This window comes from Malaclemys terrapin, chromosome 5 (genome assembly GCF_027887155.1).
Source record: "Malaclemys terrapin pileata isolate rMalTer1 chromosome 5, rMalTer1.hap1, whole genome shotgun sequence".
In the NCBI taxonomy this organism is placed as follows: domain Eukaryota; kingdom Metazoa; phylum Chordata; order Testudines; family Emydidae; genus Malaclemys; species Malaclemys terrapin.
In genome coordinates this window covers 103605174-103628774 of record NC_071509.1, presented here as the reverse complement: position 1 = coordinate 103628774, position 23601 = coordinate 103605174, and the positions used below count along the sequence as shown (strand labels likewise).

The 23601-nt window shown below is 38.8% G+C and overlaps 1 protein-coding gene across 10 annotated transcripts in view; it reads right to left on the bottom strand.

Annotated features, from left to right (window-relative positions):
• BLTP1 (bridge-like lipid transfer protein family member 1) overlaps positions 1-23601 on the bottom strand; it is a 233691-nt gene that overhangs the window by 187606 nt on the left and 22484 nt on the right. For all 10 annotated transcript variants that reach the window (XM_054029923.1, XM_054029925.1, XM_054029926.1 and 7 more), the window contains 6 exons: positions 19999-20128; positions 14291-14407; positions 12247-12325; positions 11454-11518; positions 3097-3283; positions 780-861 (listed from right to left, as the gene is read on the bottom strand). In XM_054029923.1, the coding sequence (XP_053885898.1) occupies positions 780-861; positions 3097-3283; positions 11454-11518; positions 12247-12325; positions 14291-14407; positions 19999-20095 (627 nt within the window). In that variant the 5' untranslated portion in view covers positions 20096-20128. The remainder of the gene's footprint in view (positions 1-779; positions 862-3096; positions 3284-11453; positions 11519-12246; positions 12326-14290; positions 14408-19998; positions 20129-23601) is intronic.

Here is a 23601-nt window from a genome sequence, read left to right as displayed (position 1 = left end):
AACCCAGGCTGCAGCCCAACCTCAACATCTACACTGCAATTTTTATCCCTGTGAGCCTGACAAGCCATAGTCAATTGACCCAGGCTCCGAGACTCTGTGCCACGGGTTTTTTATTCCAGTGTAGATATACACAATGGGGCTAGGACTTTACCCCATGTGTCCAAACCTGCAGCCCTGACTCATGTGACTCCTTGAAGGAGTATGAACATACTACATCATTAATGCTGAATTACATTCATACAGCAGCACTACAAAAAATTGTGACCATCATTGTATAACAATAGGTAGTCGAGAATTTCAGATTCTGTGATAACTTACAATATACTCTGGACATGGCATAGAAGCTGTTGAGCACTATTCTGAATTCACCTGGCACCAGAAAAATGCACTGATTTAAAAAAAAAAAAAAAAAAAAAATCAAAAGATCCTAATACCTATATTGAAAGTGACATGGAAATAAAAAATTTCAGTAAATGAGCCACCTAGTTAATTTGTTAGTCTCATACTTAAAAAAAAATAATCACACAAAAATCTAGATTACTGTGGTTGAAAATCCAGAGTAAATGCGCTTTTAGAAGGGTAGCAGAATTTGTGCTGGAAAAAAAATAAATAAATAAAACCATTTGAAACGACCTTCCTGATTCAAATAAAAGCATGTCAGAAATAAAGAATTAAATTATGGTAATAATGAAGTCACAACTGTAAGAGTGAATTTTAAAGTTTCCATAACTTAAAGGCATTTATTTATTTACAGACCAAACGGGGAATATGTCACTTACCGTGCTAACATTGACTTTGATTACAGGAATAAGAGATCTCCATGAAGAGGAAGGGTCTTGAGATTCTGTTTTTACTTTAACACTAAAAGAAAAAAAATCAAATCTATATTCAAATATATGTAATGAACATAAACAAGAACAATCAGAACTAAAAGCTTTCATGACTCAGTCTTTGTTTTGCTACACAGGTGGTCATCATCAGATCTCTCATTTAAAAGATGCTATGGTTTAACAAATATGTGCAGTAGTCAATTTTATAAGACGTGCAACAATAACCACCCATATATCTAAAAGGAAGATCAAACCCTGTTTTTAAATATTACAGATAATCGTGAGGACAGTCAAACTTAAGCAGCAAGGAACAGATGTTACTCATTACTTCCAGCACTGTACACATTATGCTAGATATTGTGATGTATTGTCGGTCAGATTTTTCACTTAAGGCATAATGACTTCAGTACAGCACTGCCTGAAGAAAAGTGGCTGACTAGGAAGAGTTAATGGCCTTCTTCAGAATCTCATGCTATTAATCCCCTGGAAATGTCTTGTACTGCAGTAGTTCCAGCTATTCTAAACTGAAAGAAAAAGCCAACAGATGTGGATAATCTTTTGTTTCTGTCTTAAAGGCTGTTGAAGTTTCAACTGATTTTGTACACGGCCTTTTCTAGAGAATTAGTGTCTGATACATTAGGACATCTCAGCATTCCATTTATCTTATAATTTTCATTTCCCCCTCTACCTTTAATTATGCAAATCTTAAATGGGAGAATTTTACCATTTAAAAGTATGTAATGAGAGCTGTAATATACATGAAAAAGGAAGTTCTCATTTTAAAAGACATATTTAAATTATTAGTTATCAAAAACACTCCTGTCTATTAGCTTGCTAAAACAAAACTTAAGAATATGAGTGTTGAACAGAAAATATTCAGACAATTAAGACCTCTTATATGCAAATGGTCTTATACTTAACATAGGGCTTGATTGTGCTACAATCAAGGTTCCAGGCCTGGAGACGATCTTCTATATATTCTACCCTCTCCCTCCCATGCAGAAATGGGACTCAACTGCCTCCAATTACATGGTCTTATTCCTGGAGATCAATAAGATTTGTGGTCTGTCCCACTGGCCTATTTGCAGGCTACGTCCTCACTACAGGAAGGTGGTGGGGAAGAGGTGTCGATTTAAGATACGCAAATTCAGCTACGCCAATAGCCTAGCTGAATTCGACATATCGGAGCCAACTTACCCCGCTGTGAGGATGGCGGCAAATCGACCTCCGCGGCTCCCCCGTCGACGGCGCTTACTCCTACCTCCGCTAGTGGAGAACAAGCGTCGATTCGGGGATCGATTGTCACGTCCCAACGAGACGCGATAATTCGATCCCCAAGAGATCGATTTCTACCCGCCGATTCAGGCGGGTAGTGTAGACCTGCCCTAAGAGGTAGGGAGCAAATACAGCCTCCCTCTTGTCTCACAATTGCGGGGAGGAGGGAGCACTTTTCCAACTATGACTGGCAAGAAGACTGTGCCTCTTCCTACTGGATTGGACTTAATCACTGATCAATTCATGTATAACCTTCAGGCTTAAATACTGTAATTTCTTGTATCTGTATGAAACCAGACAAAAATATCAGCTTTAAAAGAGCGATAGTTGGTTCAGAATAGAATAGCCCATTTGTTTAGTAACACAGGCTGGTGAGAGTACATCACCCCAGTGCTCTGTTCTCTTCACTAGCACCCTATGGAATACCAAGTCAAATTCAAGGTTTAGGTTCTCTTCAGTACCCAACATGAAATTGGCACAGTTTACCTGAGGTACCATCTAATCCGGTACAATCTTAATCTCCCATAAGTATGTTCCATTGAAACATTGGAATTGTCAGCATCAAAAATAAAACCCTTTTATGCAGATGAGGGCCAGTGCTGTGCACGTTCCCAAACATACATCAAGGCCATTTTTTTCTTGCCCAACACTGCCTTGCATTCAGGGCTGGCTCCAGGGTTTTGGCCGCCCCAAGCAGCCAAACAAAAACAAAAAGCCGCGATGGCAATTGCGATCTGCAGCGGCAATTCAGCGGGAGTTGCCACTGCAGATTTGCCGAATTGCCACCGAACAGCTGGACGTGCCGCCCCTCTCCGAAGTGGCCGTCCCAAGCACCTCCTTGATAAACTGGTGCCTGGAGCCAGCCCTGCTTGCATTTCCTCTGTTGGCCTCTTCCAAGCAAACAGTGCTGAACTGAAACTCAAAAGGTATGTCTATATCAAAATTCTGCCAAACATTCCCTAAATACTGAAGTGCGGATGTAATATTTTACCTTTCAAGATTGGAGTGCGTTGTGTCTCTTCCATTTTCTTGTGCTTTTTCATCCTCCTTCCTTGGCGGAATTATTGTTGGATCCAGACCAAATAATTCCTGAAGTTGTCCGTAAAGGGCAGAGCGGTTGTAGACATGAAATTCAAAGTCATTTACCATGATATACAGTCTAGTTTCTGCTTTTGGATCTATAAAGTAAAAGAGGAAAAGGACAATACTTCTGATTCTATTCAGCAGTTCCTTTCCATAATTCAAGCAAATTCTTCAAATGTGCATAAATAGTTTGGAAAATGAACTGTACATTGCAGAGAACAAATATTGAAGTACATATTAAACAGATGTAAAAAATAAATCCAGACAATGCACAACAAAAATTTCTTCACAAAATTGTTGAATATGCAAAAAGAACCTTGATTTAGTTTCTAACAGTGATAGTATTTTGACATTTGCCAAGCTATTATAGGAAAAAATATAGAATTTACATTACACAAAGTTGTTTATGTAGGTTACTAAATTAGTCATTACGAACTAGAAGACATAATATGCCAATTTCCAGTATTAAACATGCAAATTTTAATATTAATTCAGTATATTACAATTTCAATGGTGATGCTTCCCCAAATTAGAGTCAAGTCTACAATATGCAATAAGCAAATTAAATAGTACAATATTGCCATTACGAGTGATTTCTTCAATACAAGCATACTTCAGAGCTTTATTTCTTTACCCAACTTTTTGACTCATATGTCGGACATCAATGATCCAAAGTTTATACCATATTCAGTGGCTTACAGAAAATAAATTTATCGTCTCACTCCAGTTCCTATATGAAAAAAGTCAACACCAAAATGGTACCACATTGGCTGCTTCAGCAGATGACAAGAACTGAATGGGCATACAGAGAAAACTATCTTCTCACTACACATTTTCATGTATATTACTGAAAGTTGTGATCTGGCACTCTATGGTGAAATAGATCGCTTCAGCCTCAAAGGCTTTCAGACAATCATTCTCTTATCACATGCTTTCAATATAAAAATTTTAAACCAATTTATTTTCATGGGATCTAACTCATAAAAAGTGTTAAGTTGAAGAGATAGCAAATTGGTAGGGGAATAAATGTGCACATAAAAAAGCAGGATGTATAGTGATTTGCAGATTATATGCTACTTAAAGTAATGCAGAAAGTTTGGGGTTTTTTTTATAAACTTGTGCTGTTAATGTGTGTTATCTGTCCCCATTACCACCTCCCCGAGCATGTTGGGGGTAATACGCTAGCTTTTTCCTCCCTTAAAGTTTCCCATCCCGGCCACCCCATAGGATGTGTTAACATAGAAGTCACTGATGTTTTAACCACTGTACGCCAATCTGCTGACAGTAGCTTCAGGCAACATGTTGGTTAAAATGGCAATAGGTGACTATATATTATCTGCATAAGAACTCTGACTGTTGGTACTATTGGTGGAGCTAAGTCATGACAGCAGCAAAGAGAAATTTTAGTAAAACAAGTTTAGTTCAGACAAGGCCTTAAAAAGGGCAAGCCCAAACTTACCAAAGAGAATTTTTTTAACTATGTATTTATTTAGGACATTTTAACAGGTTTAAAAATCCTTGCATGTAAATATCAGAGACTACACAATAATAATTTCAACACTGAGCTTTGGTTTTGAGAAACATCATAGAGCAATATAAAACAGAGATCTGATTTTTAACAGGTTGTTAACCTGTCACAGAATGAGCATCTTTACACTACCTGTGATATGTCATTTGTAGTGATTATTAAATTGAGAGAAATCACCAAAGAGAACTTTTTATAAATCAAGTGACTTGGCCAAGAAACAACTGTCCAAAGGCCTGGAACTTCTCCATTTAATAAAAAGGTATAAACTCTTTAGAACTCTAATTTCTAACAAACAGAACAAAGGCAAACGATCAAGGGAAACAGTGAAGCTGGAAGCAAGAATAATAGATAAGAAAAGACAACATTTGAACCCAGTTTTGGAATGCATCTTTAAATTATAGGGAAAAAACATTCTAATGGATGAGCAGAAAGATAATACTTGAAAATGTAAGTTTAGCTGAAGACCCTGAAATGTTGGAAATGTACAGATTTTAAATCCTTTCCAGGTACTGCTTTATACCTGTATACTCTTTCACCCAAAGAACTCAAAGCATTTTACAAACGCTAACTGAACATACCACCACAATAAGAAAGGGAAGTACATCAGACTGTATGAAAAGCACACAGAGTATGTGACTTGCCCAAAGTCACACAGCAAGTCAGTGGCAGACCCAGGAACAAAACCTGACCTCCAGGCCATTATCCAGTTGTTAGAACACCACAATGATCTGTTAACATGTGAGATGCAAGTGGTATAAAACCTCTTTTTTAAACAGAGATGATTTAGAATTTTATCCAATTACACACAGGATTAGTTCTTGATTACGGAAAACAGGTTTACTTTAAGCAATTACTTGATATGCCTAAGCACTGGCACATGTTAGTCAAAGTAGCCATTTTTGTAAACAAGTTTAATAAGAATTACTGAGATACTCTTAATTATAACTCGTGCCACTAAAGCTGCTAACTTGTACTCTAACCAACCAGGTTGGGTGTTGGGGGGTTTTGAGAGTTTTTTGTTTTTGTTTTGTTTAAGGATTCATAACTTTACCATACAAAAATAAAACAAATTTGACACATGATAGGCAAGATCTCTATACAAAACTTTCAGAGAGCATTTCACTGCTAGGTTACAATCCAAGGGTGAATCAGGCAAGAATAACCGAAAGTGATTACTAATCTCATGGCTTCTCAGGTGCAAAAGTAAGAAAATGTCATGGTGTCAGGATAGCTCCCATTGCACACACCACCACAAAAGAGCTTAAATGGCAACGCTGCAAGGATTGCATCAACCATAAAGACTGGACTTGTGTTCTGCTGTCTGAAAGTGGCCCTTCCAGGTAAGCGTTCACATACAGTGGACACAAAGTGCGAGAAAACTAGCAGTGTCACTACCTTTTTGCACCTCTTCTGTTGATAAACACACCTCTAGATAAACTTCAACCTCTAGAACTGGCTAACAGTCACACTTTACGAAGTACAGTTCTATAGTGCACACTACTCAATTTCTCCATCTTTATATAATAAAAACATACTGAACCATTAAGTATGCACATGCCTAAACCTTATCATCATTTACTTTCTTCATCCATCCCTGCCTTCCTTGTCACCCTCATTCAAGTCTAAACTGTGGATTGTAAGTATCTTGTGACAGGAGTCTTAACTTTCTAATCTTCTGTAAAACACCTAATTAATTTAATTTAATATCCAAAATTGTTAAGCACTAAATTCACGTACTAAATTGTAAATGATCAAACTCACACAAATATCTGGACATTTGGGCACACTTAAAAACGGTAGAATATTAGTCTGTAATATGGAATTGACTCTGTGATAGTTAAAAACATCAGGAATATTTAATTATAGGATTCCATATAGAACATTGGAGTGGCATGCCTTGACTTACTTCTGCTACAGATAGCTTGACCTAATTATGTAACAGCATGATCTAATTACATAAAAAACCCCACACAATTTCCCAATAATTATCTAGTTGCAACAAAAAGTGTCCCCATTACATATTTACTCAAGAGACTTGAGCTGCTCTGAAATACCACTTGTTCTATTTGTCTAAATTATGGACTGAGGGAAACGGATGCAATTCAAATCACTGTGTTCAATAGCTTTTGTTCCCTAACCATTACTTCCATCCACAAGAGTTACGTATTTACCTACAAATAAAAGCCAACATTCCATCCTTTATCCCTCCTACTGAGTTTTCTCCCACCCCTCCATAACTTGAGTGAATTTCCCAGGCCTTTTCGATGTATGTCACGTTATTTTAAGAAGTATAGAGTTATTGTACTGACTTGGTTTTACACAAATAAGTAAGGAAATAAAGTGTGCTTCATAGGAAGTAATTAATTAGCAACAGCAAATCACAGAAGTTCAGATGAATTATGCACAAAAAATTGGAGTAGAAAATAGCTCGCCTGGGAGATCTTCCGATAACCTGTACATTATTAAGAATATACAAAAGTTAATTTTATAGCTAATACATTCCTTGAGGCAGCCATTAGACTTCATTAATTGAATGAGTTGAATTATAATTCCTTTATTAAAAAAGAGCGGGGCTTAAAATAGGTAACTATTTTTAAAGGCTTTTGTTTTTTGTTTTGTTTTTTTCAAGTGTGAAGGAAGTTTTGTCCTCTTTTCCACACATCAGTACTCTGCTCCAAAATATTTTTTAGAGAAAACAAGCAAGTAACTAAGAAATATGAAACATTTTGATCATCATCATCATATTCTTAAAGAGGAATAAACACTACACCGCACTCTTAAGTAATGTTATCAATTTTAATTGAAAGTAAGATGAATAAAAAAGGTTCTGGCTTCCTCAGGGCTTAATCAAAACAAATTATTTCTTTATATAACAGATTATTAGTATTAACAGTCATATCACCACACTTATTCAGGTGCCACAGGACCCTCTGTTGCTTTTTACAATATTAACAGTCCCTCAAAGTTTAGCAATTCATCAATAGTCAGTTACAGGAGAGATATTCCTCATCATGTTTAAAATGAAGAATGATCATTAATAATTGTTTAAAATCTATTCCCAACTACCACTTTTCTGTAATTGAGAAAGTCAGCAAGTGACCTAACTGAAGGGGGGTGGAGGGGAAGAGAGGGTGTGTTTAAGAGATCCTAGGCTCAGAACACAAAGGAGTGCTTTAGTTTTCTGGGACCAGATGCAACTAGACCTTCTTCAGAGTGGCAGACTCACTTTACTACTACCTCCAATATGAGTGGGAATTGTATCTGTTTCTGGTAACCAAGAGCAGTTAGGATTACAAAACATTTGTAACTCTTGACTATATTCAGGAGGTAGGGATAGGTAATCCAAACCCCCCTCTTCCCCCCCAAAAGAGGTGTCTCTTCTCACCATGGTCTAAGATTGTTTCTTAATCAGAAAGATGGTAATTATGTTAAGAGATAGCCTGCACCTCTGAGACACCCTCCCAGTACCCCAATCCCCTGCCCCAGCCCTGATCCCCCCCTCCCGCCCTCCGAACCCCTTGGTCCCAGCTCAGAGCACCCTCCTGCACTCCAAACCCCTCATCCCCAGCCCCACCCCAGAGCCTGCACCCACAGCCAGAGCCCCACACACCCCTGCACCTCAACTCCCTACCTCAGCCCAGAGCCCCCTCCTGCCCTCTGAACCCCTCAGTCCCAGCCTGGAGCACCTTCCTGCACCCCAAACCCCTCATCCTCAGCCCCATCCCAGAGCCCACACCCCCAGCCAGAGCTCTCCCACACATACCCCACACCCCAGCCCAGAGACCCCTTGCACACCCTGAACTCCTCATTTCTGGCCCCACCCCAGAGCCTGCACCCCCAGTGGGAGCCTGTGCCCCCTCCCGTACCCCAACCCCCAATTTCACAAGCATTCATGGGCCACCATACAATTTTTATACTCAGATGTGGCCCTCAGGCCAAAAAGTTTGCCCACCTCTGGTCTAGGTACTTCTTCTTAACCTATGCACAATGTGCCTCAGGTGGCACATGACCAGAATTCATCTCCAAATTTGGTCTGCTGGTTGGATCAGTAGCTTCTCTGGCTCAGGCCGGGTACTGATGGGGACTGTGACGTGAACACTGATCCATGCCCCCCGTCTAGGTACTTAGACATAGAAAAGCTACCTAACTGGGGAGAGACGGGGGGCTTTTCAGTCTTGCTGAAAAAAGGCATAACAAGATCCAATGGCTGGAAGTTGAAGTTAGACAAATTCAACCTTGAAATAAGATGCAATTTCCAACCAGAGAGAGTAATTAAACATTGGAACAGTTTAACAGGGATGGCGCTGGACACACCAACACTTGGAATCTTTAGGATCTGATTAGATAGCCTTCTAAAAGATACACTTTAATCTAGCTTCTGAGAGAAATTCTATAGCCTGTATGCCGGGGGGGGGGGGGGGGGGGTCAGGCTGGATGGTCATGGTGGTCCCTTCTGGCCTTAAAATCTGTGAATCCTCTTGCTCATCCCCTTCCTTTGTGGGTCATGGGGAGAACAGGATTGCCTGTTCTACCCTCAATATGCTCATAATACTTGCAGCTCTGTATTAAAACAATGACTATAATCAAATCTCATGCTTCAGAGCCTCAGCCAGTTGCCTGCAGGAAGAATTTTTTTCTGCCCAGTGCCCAACTGGCACAACATATTCATGGGGTGGGAGGGGGGGGGTCATCTTCCTCTGAAGCATCAGAAATTGTCTGCAGCCGAAGATGGGATACCAGATGGAATGGACCAGTAGGTACCTTTAAATAGGTACAAAGAATCCTCTTTCTTAAATGCCTGGCTGGCGTACTTGCTTACATACTTAATCACCAGATTTGGGGTTGAAAAGAAATTTTCTCCCAGGTCAGATTGGCAGAGCCTTGGGAAAGCAGGAGGTTTGCTCTCCTTCCATAGCATTGAGGGGAGGGAGATAGGTGAGATATACCCAGATAAACTTAATCGACACCCTGCCATAACAGGGGCCTTGGGTATTAATGCTTAGTCTCCCCTTTCTCCACTCATAGTGCACAACAGTTTAGTATCCCAAGGCCTGAAATGCTTTAGTCTAATTAAAGTCATTGGGCTCAATGTAGAGATCAGGGTGAAATGTAATCGCCCATGATATACAGGTTGGACTAGATGGTCCCTTCCAACCTCAAGCTCTATGAAAGGCATATAGCAGTCTCTATTGAGTCAGCAAGGAGGCTAATGTGGATCTGGGAGCAGGAATGAATGTATGAAACCTGGGGTCACAGGGGAAGAGAAGACTGATGACTTGAAGTTTATTGAGGAGGCAGAAGGGCCATAATATCCCCTCAACCTAATGGGAAGTCTGAGGAGCTTCTGAGCTTCGCAGATATCTACATTATGATGGAAGGAAAACCCCAGGGAACTTAAGTGCTCCAATGAAGCTCCATTAAGAGATTGGCCTTCTCTGATTACATTTAAATCCTTACAAATGCTGGGAATTTTTTTCCAGAAGGAACACAAAGAGATTTAGAATTTCTGTTCCTTTTTTTACTAAAGAAATATAAGCTCATGGTAGTTCACTTTTCATTTTAGTGAAACTTTTAGAAGCATTATAGTACATAGACATTTTCCTTCAGGAACATTTAAGCTCTATTTCTTTTTTACTTTATTGCAGATTTGAACAAATTTATGCAGCAATAATGCCTGGCTCCATCAGATCTCTACACTGCTCTGGGTGACAGGCTGCCACCAGAACAAATTACACAAGAACAAAAAGAAAAAGATTTTTAAATGCAATGCGCTATTGGCCTTCTGCAATTTAGTCAGGTAGTCAGCATGTGCTAAATGTGGAATATGCCAAACTGGTGAAGGAGTTTGTTTTTTAAGAAGAAGAAGAAAAATAAAAGAGCAGCTCTGCTAAAGCAATCGTGAATAAAGGCAGCAGGGTAGTTTTCTTTCTAAAGAGCAAATCAAATTACTTAATGAACACTATTTCCTTAAGGTTATTTTGATATTACATCGACAATCTTCTTTCAAAAATGCCAGAAAAATAACCATTGTTCATAACGTTTGCTATTTTCTGTATAAGTGTTCAACAACGGTGCACACTTCAGCCAATTATGCTGTTTTAAGTTCCAATAGAAACATTCTAAGTCTTGTAGTACTTTCCAGATGCATTTGTTGAACATGACCTGAGCCAGTGAGGAAACATGATTAAAATACTAGCTATGGGAATATCAAAAGCAGGGAAATCTGAACTCCCATGTGGAAACCCTGCAGCCAATGAGAAGTAAATTTGTAAACTGAATGAGTTACAAGTATTTCGCCTTTTAAAATTATTTACTATTGTTTCCACTTAATTGAATAACTGTGAGAAGTCATCCACCTTTAGAGAAAGGAGAACTTGATTTTAATACTATTCATTATAAACTTACAAGACTTGCTAACATCTCCAAAAAAAAAAAAAAAAGTTCAACAACTTTTTCTCCCCTCTATTTTTTTACAGTCAGTTTAGTATTTGGAAGAGCCAGATGAACACCTCTACAGTAGAAGTTCCCTGTTTATACACAGAACTGGTACTAGAAAGGCAACAGCAGTGTAAGCTTCCTCATCACCACCTATTTGTCTCACCTTGACCTAAAGATACCACCTCTCTATGGTAAATTTAAATACTTTCAAAAGAAACCCAGTGACTGACAAACAAAATGCCAAGAGATCATATTTCTAAAACTCAATTCAAACTTTGAAACATTATGAATCAACTTACCATGTTGTTTCTGCTTTGGATTGTACATTTTCCACCAGCGAAATATAATAAATCCATCTTGAATTCTAAATTGGATAAATTACATAAATAGGAATTTAAGAACATGGATTATAGATCTTTTATGTACAGCAGCTTGAAAAACTGCCTTAAACATTGTAGAAAGATTCCCTTCTTAAATCTCTTTGAACAACATTACAATAATAGATCCAAATAACTAATGCCCAATCTTTATGTTATGCAGATACACTAGTTTAACAAAAAAAAGCCTCACTTTCAGAATCCCTCATTTGTTTCCCTCTTAATGCTTTGGGCCTCTGGCTGAAAGAATCACCAAACAATGTCTGCTCTATATTTCATGTAATTATTAAAATTTATGAAAAAATGAAGTGTAAGCTGCTTGACTAAAATAGATCTTTCAAATATTTTAATAGAACTTGGATTTTAAGAGTTTTACTTTTTACAGTTTTATAAAAAACTTAAATAAGAGGGCAATGAAATGAAAGACATTAGGGAATAGAATTTTCCTTTATATTCTGAAAAGCATTCTCTTAATACAGTCAATAATTTTTACTAGATTTATATCTGATACTGGAACTTTTCAATTTACAATGCAACAACAGCGGAGAAAGGGTCAATGGGGTTATAAAATTTTAAGAGGGAACCAATTTGGCCCCATATTTACTAACAAGAATCAGTTTCATGTTAAAGATCTGCTATTTCTTAATGTAGTCTTACCAACAGGGAAGAAAAATATATTTTAAAGAACCATAAGAGTAAATTGACAAACAGGTACCTGATTGACATGTCTTCTGTAATGTAATAGATTTCACGAACCATGACTTTTCCGGACAGGACAGAGAATGAAAAGGAACCTATTTTAAAAGAAAGATTTCATGTAAGGCTTTTTGTCTGTGGGTTTAATTTCTTTTTCTGAATGGGAACAACTGATTCCTGAAACAGTTTTACTTGCGATTCTGGGTGCCTGGGTTTTTGCCCTTACAGACGACTTTCAGAGAGAGTAGAGGACTCAGAACTTTCTGAAATATCAAGCATCTTTAGGGTGTCTCAAGCTGGGCAACTAAAAATCACTAATTACTTTTAAGAATGTAGGCCTATATAACTAAGTTTGAGGAAAGTGATGGGATGACTATTTTGAACATGTAAGATATGTATCAATATCACTGGTTACTATAGATTGTATATAGTTCAGTTAACTTTGTCTCATCTTCCAATTATTTAAGATTCACCATAAAATACACACAATTTTCTGGTGGTAGTAAATCTAACAGCCTTCAGGCCTAGGCCTTCAAATCTAGCAATCTCATCTGGAGCTTTGAACATTTGGGGACAGAGGAGTTAACAAGTAAGCAGACACATCAGCATGGCTCAATTTCCTTTGCAACAAGGCAGGGTGGTGATGGGTCATATATTCTCCCCAATCCTTTTTAACCTTACTTAGAAACAAGAAGTTATGCAAAGTAGACATAACCATATTTGTTTTAAAATGACATCAACAAACCAATCAGCGCTAGTCCAGAAATGGGACTAGTGGGATCCAATATCCATGATGTTATTGATTGCGAAAGTTAATAAAGAACACCACGTATTTTGGGTAGCTATCTCCAGTTGCTTTTCCTTAATACAAATTTCACTGCATATAGTTTTTTTTTTTTTTTTTAAATACAGCATATATATCAAATACTTTATCCAACAAGTGTTGAAGTCATTACAGTCCATGTAATGTAAAAAGTGTTGGATTTGAACATGGTTTACAATTTTTGGATCTCAGATTCCTTTCAGGATCAGTAGATTAATACAATTTTTCTATCTTCTATTTTCATTGTATACATGATCAGTAGCTGTAGAACAAGTCCAAGATTAAAAAGACAAGTTATTCTGAGTAGCACAGAGAGGGAGGCCTGGGAGATTGGAGAGGAGAGAGAAAATTAAAAGGACAATCAGAGTCAGGTTGTGGGATACAACTTTTCATGACTCAGCATCATATATATTTTTGTAATGTGGGCGAGCACCCAAGTGATTTGTACTGACCTGGTTTATTCCATAAAAATGTTTTTAAATTTAAACAATAAAGAAGAGTTAATGGGTTTTGACAAAGCTCCTTACCAGTATGAATTCTAAATATTACTGTCCCAATAAGAATTAATTGGATGAGCTAGTCCGCCAGTTTATTAGTAATACAATACACCACCATACACAAAGTAAGAGCTTGCGATTCCAGTCCACTCCTTTGCTCTGGATTTGCAGTAGCTAGCTGCACTGCAGAGACAATGCACTCAGCCCAAAGGGTAGGAGAAGGAAAAAAAAAAAAATCCTCATGTCAGTCAGCAACAATTTATCTGATTGATTCACAAGGAGCACTGATGGGCTCCAGAGTGAGCCCAAGCCAGTTTTCTTCAGTTGGAAAAATGGGCATTATGATGTATGGCTTTTGAAAGAGAGGGGAAAGATAACAGTGAAAGTTAACATGTGATTTCTTAAACAAACGAAAGTATGGTACCTTTGGGTTTTATAATTTTTGTAATCAACCTGAATTGACCATAAAACCATAAGGAATTTCAAAACAGGAATTTACTGGGATTAGTTTTTTTAATCTACATTAAGAATCATCCTGGAGTTATATGTCAAATACTTTTTTGTTGAAAAAATACTTTGTTGAAATTAACTATTCTGGTTATTTTGAAAATTACTTTAGTAAACTGAAACTCTTAAGATGTACCCTGTAGTTTTTAATAAGTCGCATTAGGATAAACGACAAAATATTATCAAAGATAATTATTAGATTCACATGTAGCCATATTACTGTAACCACAACTTACCAATATGGATGTAGCCATGTTTATATAATCTGTTCAGAACCAATGTTAAAATAAGTCCAACATTTCGGGAATTATAATAAGTTAGATAGATAATCCATCCACAAGACAAGATTGTAGCTGTTGAAAAGATTAACATATTAGTTTTAGTTCGCATTAAAGTTACACTTGTGTGACCTGATAAAAGCATTGTATACCAAAATACAAAGCCCAGTAACAATGTCCCCTCTTCTCTATTTCCCCCTCCCAATTAAAAAAAAAAACATGCAAAAACATGTTTGTAATTAACATGGGCTTTTAACACTGGGGGAGGGAAGGTATCAGTTCTCCATTGCCCTTCTCTCTTCACTCCCACTATCACACAAAAAGTATTTCCCACAACCCAAACAAAACATTATAGATTTGATGGATCTCTGACTATGTGCAGCCATATCCACAACTAAATGGGAACTAAAATGAGAAAACAAATCCTAGCCAAGCTATAATCGCCCCTGATTCAGCACATCATCTCGATGATTTCCAGCCTTTACATCTTAGCCCAGCAATTTGTCACATAGCAGTACTTCATGCTAATACAATACCTCTCATTTTTATCAGCAGTGTGAAATTGGAATTTGATGGAAAAAAACCATGGGAATTTCAATCCAATTAGAAATATGCCAATCAAAATAAATTTAGGTCTTCTAGTCCCAAAAGTAGTTTTTACATTAGTTGATTAAAATCAAGTAACCTATTTCTAACCAAAATGGTTCATAAAGTTTCCAGAAAGGTCTCTCTGAAGGGAACAATCCCAGGCTGGCATGGGATGGACTAGTTTTAACTGGCATTGTACTCATCTCCAATTGATTTATTTTTATAGTTTTAAATAATTGTTGTCTGACTTCAAAAGAATATTTCAAGTTTCATTCACTCCCACCACACATGCAGAGACACACACACACAAAAACACAAGATCTGGGCACTTAAAGTTAACAAGTTATTTAAAAAGCAGTGCTTAACAGACATCTTTGAAAATTACTGACAACTCTTTAGGTAGAATAAATCTTTAGATGGAATATATCTTTAGATATGTTTATAAATACTAATTGCATTTATATTGGCTATGACTCCTTTTCTGATTCAGTTGTTGTGAAATTTTAGGTTTACAAACAATGGTCCAGAACCTTGCAAAGATGTATGCAAATCAATAGGAGTACTCACAGTGCATAAATACATACTTAAACCTCTGCAAGATCTGAGCCAATGTAAGAAATGCACATTCCTTAAAAGCGTTAGGATGAACTACAGCATATTATGTAGTTGTGCATTTAATGTGCAGTTATACATTATGTAAACTGAATTTTATAACATACTTCGCTGCATATCCAAGAAACTTAAAGTGCTTAAAAATATGAAGCTTCAAAAAACCCATGTAAGAGAAGGATAGTGTTATCCCATTTCAAGATGGGGAAAATGAAGCACAGAAAGAGTATAAGACTATATCTACATTGCCCCACAGTTCAGTGTACAAGGGTGTGAATAGCAATGCTAACCAAAGTGCTCCACCTTAACTGCAACCAGTGTCCAGATGAGAGAAATTAAAGATTCCCAGTTCACAGCAAACTAGGAACTTTTTAGTTTGCACCTGCAGCATCCAAATGGGGGAGTTACAGCACAGCACTTTGGTGCGTACTGCTATTCATGCCCCTGTAGTCCAAACTGTGGGGCAGTGTAGACGACCCCTAAGAGACTTACCCAATATCAGAGTTTTAGTAGCAGAAACTAGTACTAGTACTGAATCCAGGACCCCTAACTTCCTGCTCTTACCATTAATTTAAACATATCCATTGTTGCCCTTCTTCACTACCTGTTTAAATAGCTTATACGGGAAGAGAAGGAGAAAGCAGGCTGTGGCCTTTGGGTTCCATGTATCAATACTATATAGAGAGTCATTAAGCACCAGCCAGAGAATAGGATTTCACATCTGATGACAATTCTAACTAATCTTTATATTTTGAGTGATCTCAGGGTACCTCCCCACATAAAAATTATGGTTACAAATCTATACAGCATATTTAAAAGTGAGCAATAAAAAAATAGGTCCACAAACAAAATTAAAGATCAGTGCTGCAGTGCCTAACTTTAGGCACCCTGCCACCTAATGGAATCCACAGCCCCCAGTTAAGCGCCTATACAAGGCATGAGGAGAGTTAGGCCCCTAAGAGGGATCCACAAAAGCCAGCAAGCTGAGCAGGGAGCTTCCTAATGTAGCCAATAGGAAACGCCAAAAAGAGGGAGGCACCAATCTCCAAATGGGATTCAAGCCATGAAACCTCTTCTGGAGTTAGGCACCTAAGCCCTTTCTCGCCACCTTCGTCCAGTGGTTAGCACAGCCACCAAGAAGGTGGGAGACCTAGGTTCAAATCCCCCTCCCTCTCTTATTTGGAGTAATATTTAAACCCATGTCTTCTCTCTCTCAGGATAGTGTCCTAACTGCTAGGTTATGGGATATTCTGGGATGAGTCTCTCTCAAGTTCTCCTGTAGAAGCCATTCCATTTTGTATAAATAATTAAATATTCATTGGGCCAGAGAAATAGGGAAAATAACTCTATAGCCCAATGTTTAGGGCACTCACCTGAGATGCAGGAGACCCCAAGTTCAAGTTCCTGTTCCAGTGAATCTCATTTATTTATACATAGCCCAGTGGTTAGGGCCCTTTCCTGAGAGCGGAAAAGGCATGGGTTGAAATCCCTGCTCCAAATCAGGCAGAAGAGGGATTTGAACCCTGGTCTCCTACATCATAGTTAAGTGCTCTCACCACTGGGCTGAAGATTATAAAGGGGAGCACCAGTACCTACTGCTCCTCCATTTTTTTTTTTTTAGAAAGAGCTCAAACACTTAAATCCAGGAGGATATTCACAGCTGTGAATCCCAAGCAGAGATAGGTGTCTCTCTGTGGTCCAGATTTAGGCACCTATCTCCCTTAGGATTAGGCCACACCCCTCTCCTCCAATCAGGTAGGCATTCTCAGAGGTCACCTACCAGACTGGCTTCTGTAGGCGAGATGGGTGGAAGGGGAAGCATGAAATAGGCACAGAGTATCAGGACTGAGGTGGCTGTGCACACGCACATTGGCAGATTTTTAGGTGGAGATGTAGGCACCATCGGATTTTAGGCACCTACAGGGTTAGGCAGTAGCTGAACAGGAGTTTGAGGATGTGAATTTTGGGCTTTCTGCATCTAGTCAGTGTTTTAAATAGGCAAATTTGGGAAGCTTTTTTAAATCCTTTGTTGAAATTACTTTAATCTGTGTTTTCCCCTTTACCTGCCAAGTTCAGTTCTCACCATCAAAAAGATAGACCCCCGCCCCCAACATTAAGGAATATAAAAATGAAAAAACACTGAAGATAACCTAAGAATCATTTGTACCAAGTTCCAGGGGTGTTAGAACAATTTTTATAGTGGGGGTACTGATAGCCATTGAACCAAACTGTAAACCCTGTATATAATGGAAACCATTTCAAGACAGGGGGTGCTGCACCCCCAGCACCCCTACTTCCAGTACCTATACCAAGTTCACAGAAACATTATAAAGTTGAATTCAACAGTTCATGAATAAATGGGAGTCAATTGCAATTTGCATAAAAATCCTTTATAATGGGGATTAATTGCTAATTTACATAAACGAGACACATAACCAGTGAACTGCCAATTGCAACTGTCCTCAAATGCTGAAAGTGTTAAAATGTAGTTCCAAGCAACCTGCTATGTTAAGAATTTTAAAAATTGCATACTACAAAACAAATACTGGTTGTAAACCAGTTTGAGGCCTTAAATCTTTCACTTAAAGTGTAAAATATTAATATGTAGTGCAAGTTTTGTAGTACATTAGTGATCATGCAGCTTTGCAATTTCTACCTTATTAGTTGCAATCAACAGGAAAGTTTTACTGTCTGTCCCAGGGGGCCTTCCGGAAATGGGGAGGAAAATTTAGCAGAAAGTATTCAGCTCTATAATTCATTCTTTATTACAATCCACCAGAACCAACATTTGGCAATTTTAGTATTTGGTTGAAGACACTTTAAAAAAAAAAAAAAAAAACTGCAGCTCTTCCTTAGTATGAATTATCATCTTCATCCATTGACCAAGACAGTTAGGGGCATGAGTGGGTCTGAGCTGTGTCAATGGCATGCAATACTTTTGTTTTATTTTATGTACCCAGATCTCACAATAATGGGCAAAAAATACATTTTAAAATTAAATACAAAAGTAAACAAAAAAGCAAACTTTTTGTTTAGAGTTATTGCAAAGAACTGCTTGCTTTGTATTTACCTTCCAACACTAGTAATAATTTCCTCAGAAAATTTAGTGGAATAAAGTTCCAACAAAAAAATTGAAAAAAAAACATACCCGCTTACCAGCTGTAATATATTTATTCCTACAAGAGTGTCATTAATATTTGTACATTTCACCTCACAACACCTGGAGATAGTCTCTCAGAGACCAGTTTATTTGTTACCAGATAAGAGTTAAAATACACAGAATCACTCAATCATCTCCACTAGGATTTACTTCCAACACACCAAACCCATGTGAATAACTCTCTAATTTCCTTTTCCAATTTAATAAATCTTCATATAGTTTATTATGGGATTGGCCTTGTTGTTGGTGTGAGACCTAAAGCACAAGTGACCTGGGGTCAGGGACTGGTCCTTTGGGATCAGAAGTAACCTGAATATTTTGCTGTGATTCGTGGTGCAATTGGCCATCTACCTTAGAGGTATGCTCACCTGGATGGCAAGACAGACTGGAGTATCCAAGGGGATCATCTGTGACTCTGTGTTAAAGCTGTTCAAGTGCCTACAGAGTTTGCACTTGGTTGGTGAAATCTAAGTTTAGAATTCACAACCAATTAGGGGTTTGTGCCCTGGTTTTTAATAGCCTGTCCTGAGGTAGGTTCTCATGCTCTTGCATCACCCTTATACTGTGTAACACGCTGTAATGCTTCCATTATGGTTTGGTGTGATGTAGAGGCTTTACTGTCACGCACTTGAGTAACCTGCATTACACAACTATGGCTTCCCCATTCCAGTACAATGTGACTGCCCTACACTTGTGCCACATACCTAGTATATGTGCGCTATCTCATGTGACAGACACATAAGTGCATCCTGCACTATACACTTATTGCAACACAGACCACTACTACTTTCAAATCTTTTAGAAAACTTAGTCATTCCTCCACATAACAGGAAAAAATGAAATATATTGTTATGGTACTGCATTCTTGTGTGTGTGGATATATATATAAAACATAAATCAAAGAGCTGTTTTAAACTCTCTGGTAGTAGAAGGTGCTTTGCTACTGGAGAGGCCTTCTTCCAGATACAAGATATAAAATTGTGCCCCCAACTTCTTGTTGTCAGTGAAGTTCCCACAGAGGCTTTTTTTTGGTGGGAGGGGGGAAAATAGGAATAGAGTTAACCTTAGTGATTAGGCCCAATTCTCTGAGGTTTTAAACTGAAAGCAATTATTTGTTTCCTTCTTAAATTGTGTAGTAGTGTTGCTGGGTGCTATTAAACAGCTGCATGGTGAATGAAGGGGCTTCTATCTGCAAATATTTTGGGATCTTTCTGGGTAACAGATGCTATATAAGCATCCAATTATCTAGAAAAGTATGTTTAATGGATTCACAAAAACGTTTAACAAAACCAGAATATATTCAACTTACCAACTAATAGCCAAACAACATTGGAGTCGTGTTCTGTCAAAAAGTGTTCCAACTGTGTGATACTTGGGACAAAACTGTCATTTTTTCTTTGTTCCATTGCTAGATTGCTGTTGTATCAGTGTATAAAGGTCTGAAAGAGAAAGATTCCAAACTGAATAATATAGCACAGCAAAACTATCAAAAAGTTCCCACACAAAACTATGTTAAAGAACTCATAATGGTTTAGCTCGCACATAAGGCAGAAGATAAGAGTTCACATTCATACCCTATCCCAGGGGTTCTCAAACTTCATTGCACCCTGACCCCTTTCTGACAAGGAAAGTTACTACATGACCCCAGGAGGGGGACGAAAGCCTGAGCCCACCTGAGCCCAGCTGCCCCGGGTGGAGGGGCCAAAGCATGAGCACCACTGTTCCGCGGGGGGGGGGTAGCGGCCAAAGCTTCAGCCTGTGACCTGAGCCCCGCCAGTAAGGGATGAAGTCCTCAGGACTCAGGCTTCAGCTTTGGCCCCAGGCAATGGGTCTCAGGCTTCGGCCGCGAACAGTGGGACTTGGTCTTGGGCTTTGGCCCCAGCAAGTCTAACGCCAGCCCTGGCAACCCCATTAAAATGGGGTCACGGCCAACTTTGGAGTCCCAACCCACAGTTTGAGAACCACTGCTCTACCCCATACAAGGCAGGCCAACCTCGTACAAGATTTGTAAAGTTGACTCTAATATTAGAGTTCCCCATATACCTACTTTCTGAGGATTGGGAGGATAACTGCCCAAGATTATTTCAAAAACTTTAGCATCAGAGCACCAAAATATTTTCCCTTTAACTTCATCATGATTCCTAGCTATCCTTTCAGCCACTCCGGTGCCTGCTGAGAAGCCACTACTGAGTAATACAAAGTGCTTCTTCCTGCTACAATGAGTATACTTCCTCAGCACACTCCACCTCTGCCAAAATGGAAATGAACCAAGTCATAAATTGTGTTCTCCCCCACAGGGTAGCAAGACTGAGGACCCATCTAGTAACTAACAAGCTTATAACAGCACAAGTCACACCACAAAACATGTTATCTTTCCACAATGTAAAGGCAACTAATATATACTAAATTAGTTAACCCACAACAAGGAAAGCATTACAAGCAAATGTGGATAAAAGAGAGTGTACCTTTCACATTAACACACGGGAAATTCACTTCTACAAAGTGTTTTTTTCAGAGCAGATTTAAGTCACAGACAGTATGTTTCACAGGGATTACTATACTCTCCAGGAGAATTAAAAAGATCTATCAGTTTTCAGCACTGTACCTCAAGGCACCAACTAAGGCATATAATAGCTCAGAAACATATTGCATGACTTTTCTTTAAATTTCTTAAGTTCATAATGCCAAACAGAAATGCAGAGTTCGACTTCCAAAAAGGCAGGTGCATCAAAGTGTATGTGCACCAATTAAGTGCATATCTGACCATTTGCACACCCATTCAGTGATTACTTTTCCATATTAGGTGTACAACTGAACACCGAGTGTTTTTAAAAAAAATTCAAGCCTGTAATTCATATTTTTTTCCAAGGAAGTTATGCCTGGCAGCCATTAAAAGAAGACTAGTTCTTCCTTCTCTTTTTTTCCTTCCTTTCTAAAAGGTAATATGATAGAATATGGCTTCATGCCTTTCCCTTCTCAGTCCCTCATGTCACCCCAGAAATTAGAGTCCTAGACTGGGACCCTGTCTGAAGAACCCAGCATGGTTTTCAGTCGCCAGGTGAGTGCACAGTTACATGTATGCACAATTGCCCAACTTTGCTAGTTTACATCAAGCTCCAAATGAGCAAGCATGTGAAGATTCAGGCACCTGCAATCAGGATCTGTATGCACACAAGCAGATATGCTCAGCTACCTGAGGGCTGAAAGATCTTTTCCAGAGATTTTTCCCTTCCCAAGTCTCATCAACCCAAACATGCACAAAACAGCCTAGAAAGCTGGCCTAGAAAACATCCATTGAGAGGCACCAGCTCTTCATAGCCATCAAGCTTTGTGTGCATCAAGAGTTACCACCAAGCACTAATGTGACAGGAAGTTTACAACTCTTCCAAAACTAGACCTCTCCCGACACAGAGGCTTGATCATGGCTGCACCCTTAATGCACAGGTGCAGAGAGGAAAAAGATAACGTTATCTGAAATGTGTGCCCCCAGCAAGCTTCTCATCTAGGAAGTTGGTTGGATGGTTGCCACAGAGGCTGTCTCACATTCCATGTGCTGGGGGAGAGACATCCTTTGTCTTGACCCCTTTCTCCTGGAAGGTGAAAAGGAATAAGGCAAAGATTGCTAGTGGATGGACAAAAGTGCTAGTCTCTTAGATGAACAGATGCACATGGGAGCATGGATGGGTGCTGAGAGGAGATGCCATGGCAACATGGTCTAATACTTAGATCATCTGTGCCAGTCCCTTAGGCTGACTACATCTGTGCATAGAGAGAGAAATTGGGGGGAGGAGAAGGGAGGAAAGACATCCCAATGGGAGATTGCTTTATGTGTTGGGTCCTTAGTATCTACTCATGCTTCATTTTCCCTGAGTAGTGTCTTTCAGTGCTGCCTGGCATGAGCATTTCTTCTTTAGGACAACTTAATGTCTTCAGTACTGAAACTCCTGCTGCCCTGAGAGGTAGGACAATCTTCACAGCATCCTGCCGTGGAAAGCTCCTGAATAGGCAGACTAGAAAACATCACAAAGAGCTCCATTAATGGGTAAAAAGTAATGACTTCTCCCTGAACTTTGTCTGTTGGCAATTAAGATTGGAATCACCACCATCAATACTTGAAAGAAACATTTCCCAAACTGAAAAGGATAAAAAAAAAAAATCAAAAACAAAAAAGCCAAAATGTAAGGCATTATGGTGTTCACTGCCTCAAAAAAACCACTGAACTATAGAAATAATGCTACACCCCATCAGGACAGTACTGAGCTGCACCGTCTCCACCAGTAATTATCATCTAGAATATTGCCTCAGCTTTCTATCAAGCATACACCATAAACTCCAGGGGACAGGGACTGTATGTCATAGTTCCTGAGTTAGTAGCACCTTTATCCCCTTTGTGGCCTCCTCAAGGGTCACCCCCTCTTAGGTCTCAAGCCTCTAGCAGCCACGTTTCTCAGGGAGCTAGACCTGGGTCTTAGGTTGCAGGCTCCTGCAATTTACTGTGATTAGCTCATGAAGTCTGATTTTATGAAGCAAAGTACTATTTATTCAGAAGAAAAGCATTACAGAAAAAACATATACAAACAAACAGCTTGTATGCATGTCTAGCTTTCTATTCACCCAACCTCCACATGGGGAAAATCCTGACAGGACTAAAATACTTCAGACCTTCCCACAGAGCCTGTCTCTGGGCACAGACTCAGTCAGTTCTTGGATCAAGTGCAAGTGACCCTCTTCCTCAGATCAGGTCGGTCACTTTATGCAGTTTCAAGTATTTTGTATTCTTAGGCTTCTTGAACCAGGTCAGACCAGTATATACTATTTCCCTTGAAGGTGTAACCTAAAAAAAGACTTGATATCTACATTGTTTCGGGATTAGGTATTTGCATTAATTACACATCATTGATTTTATTTCCTG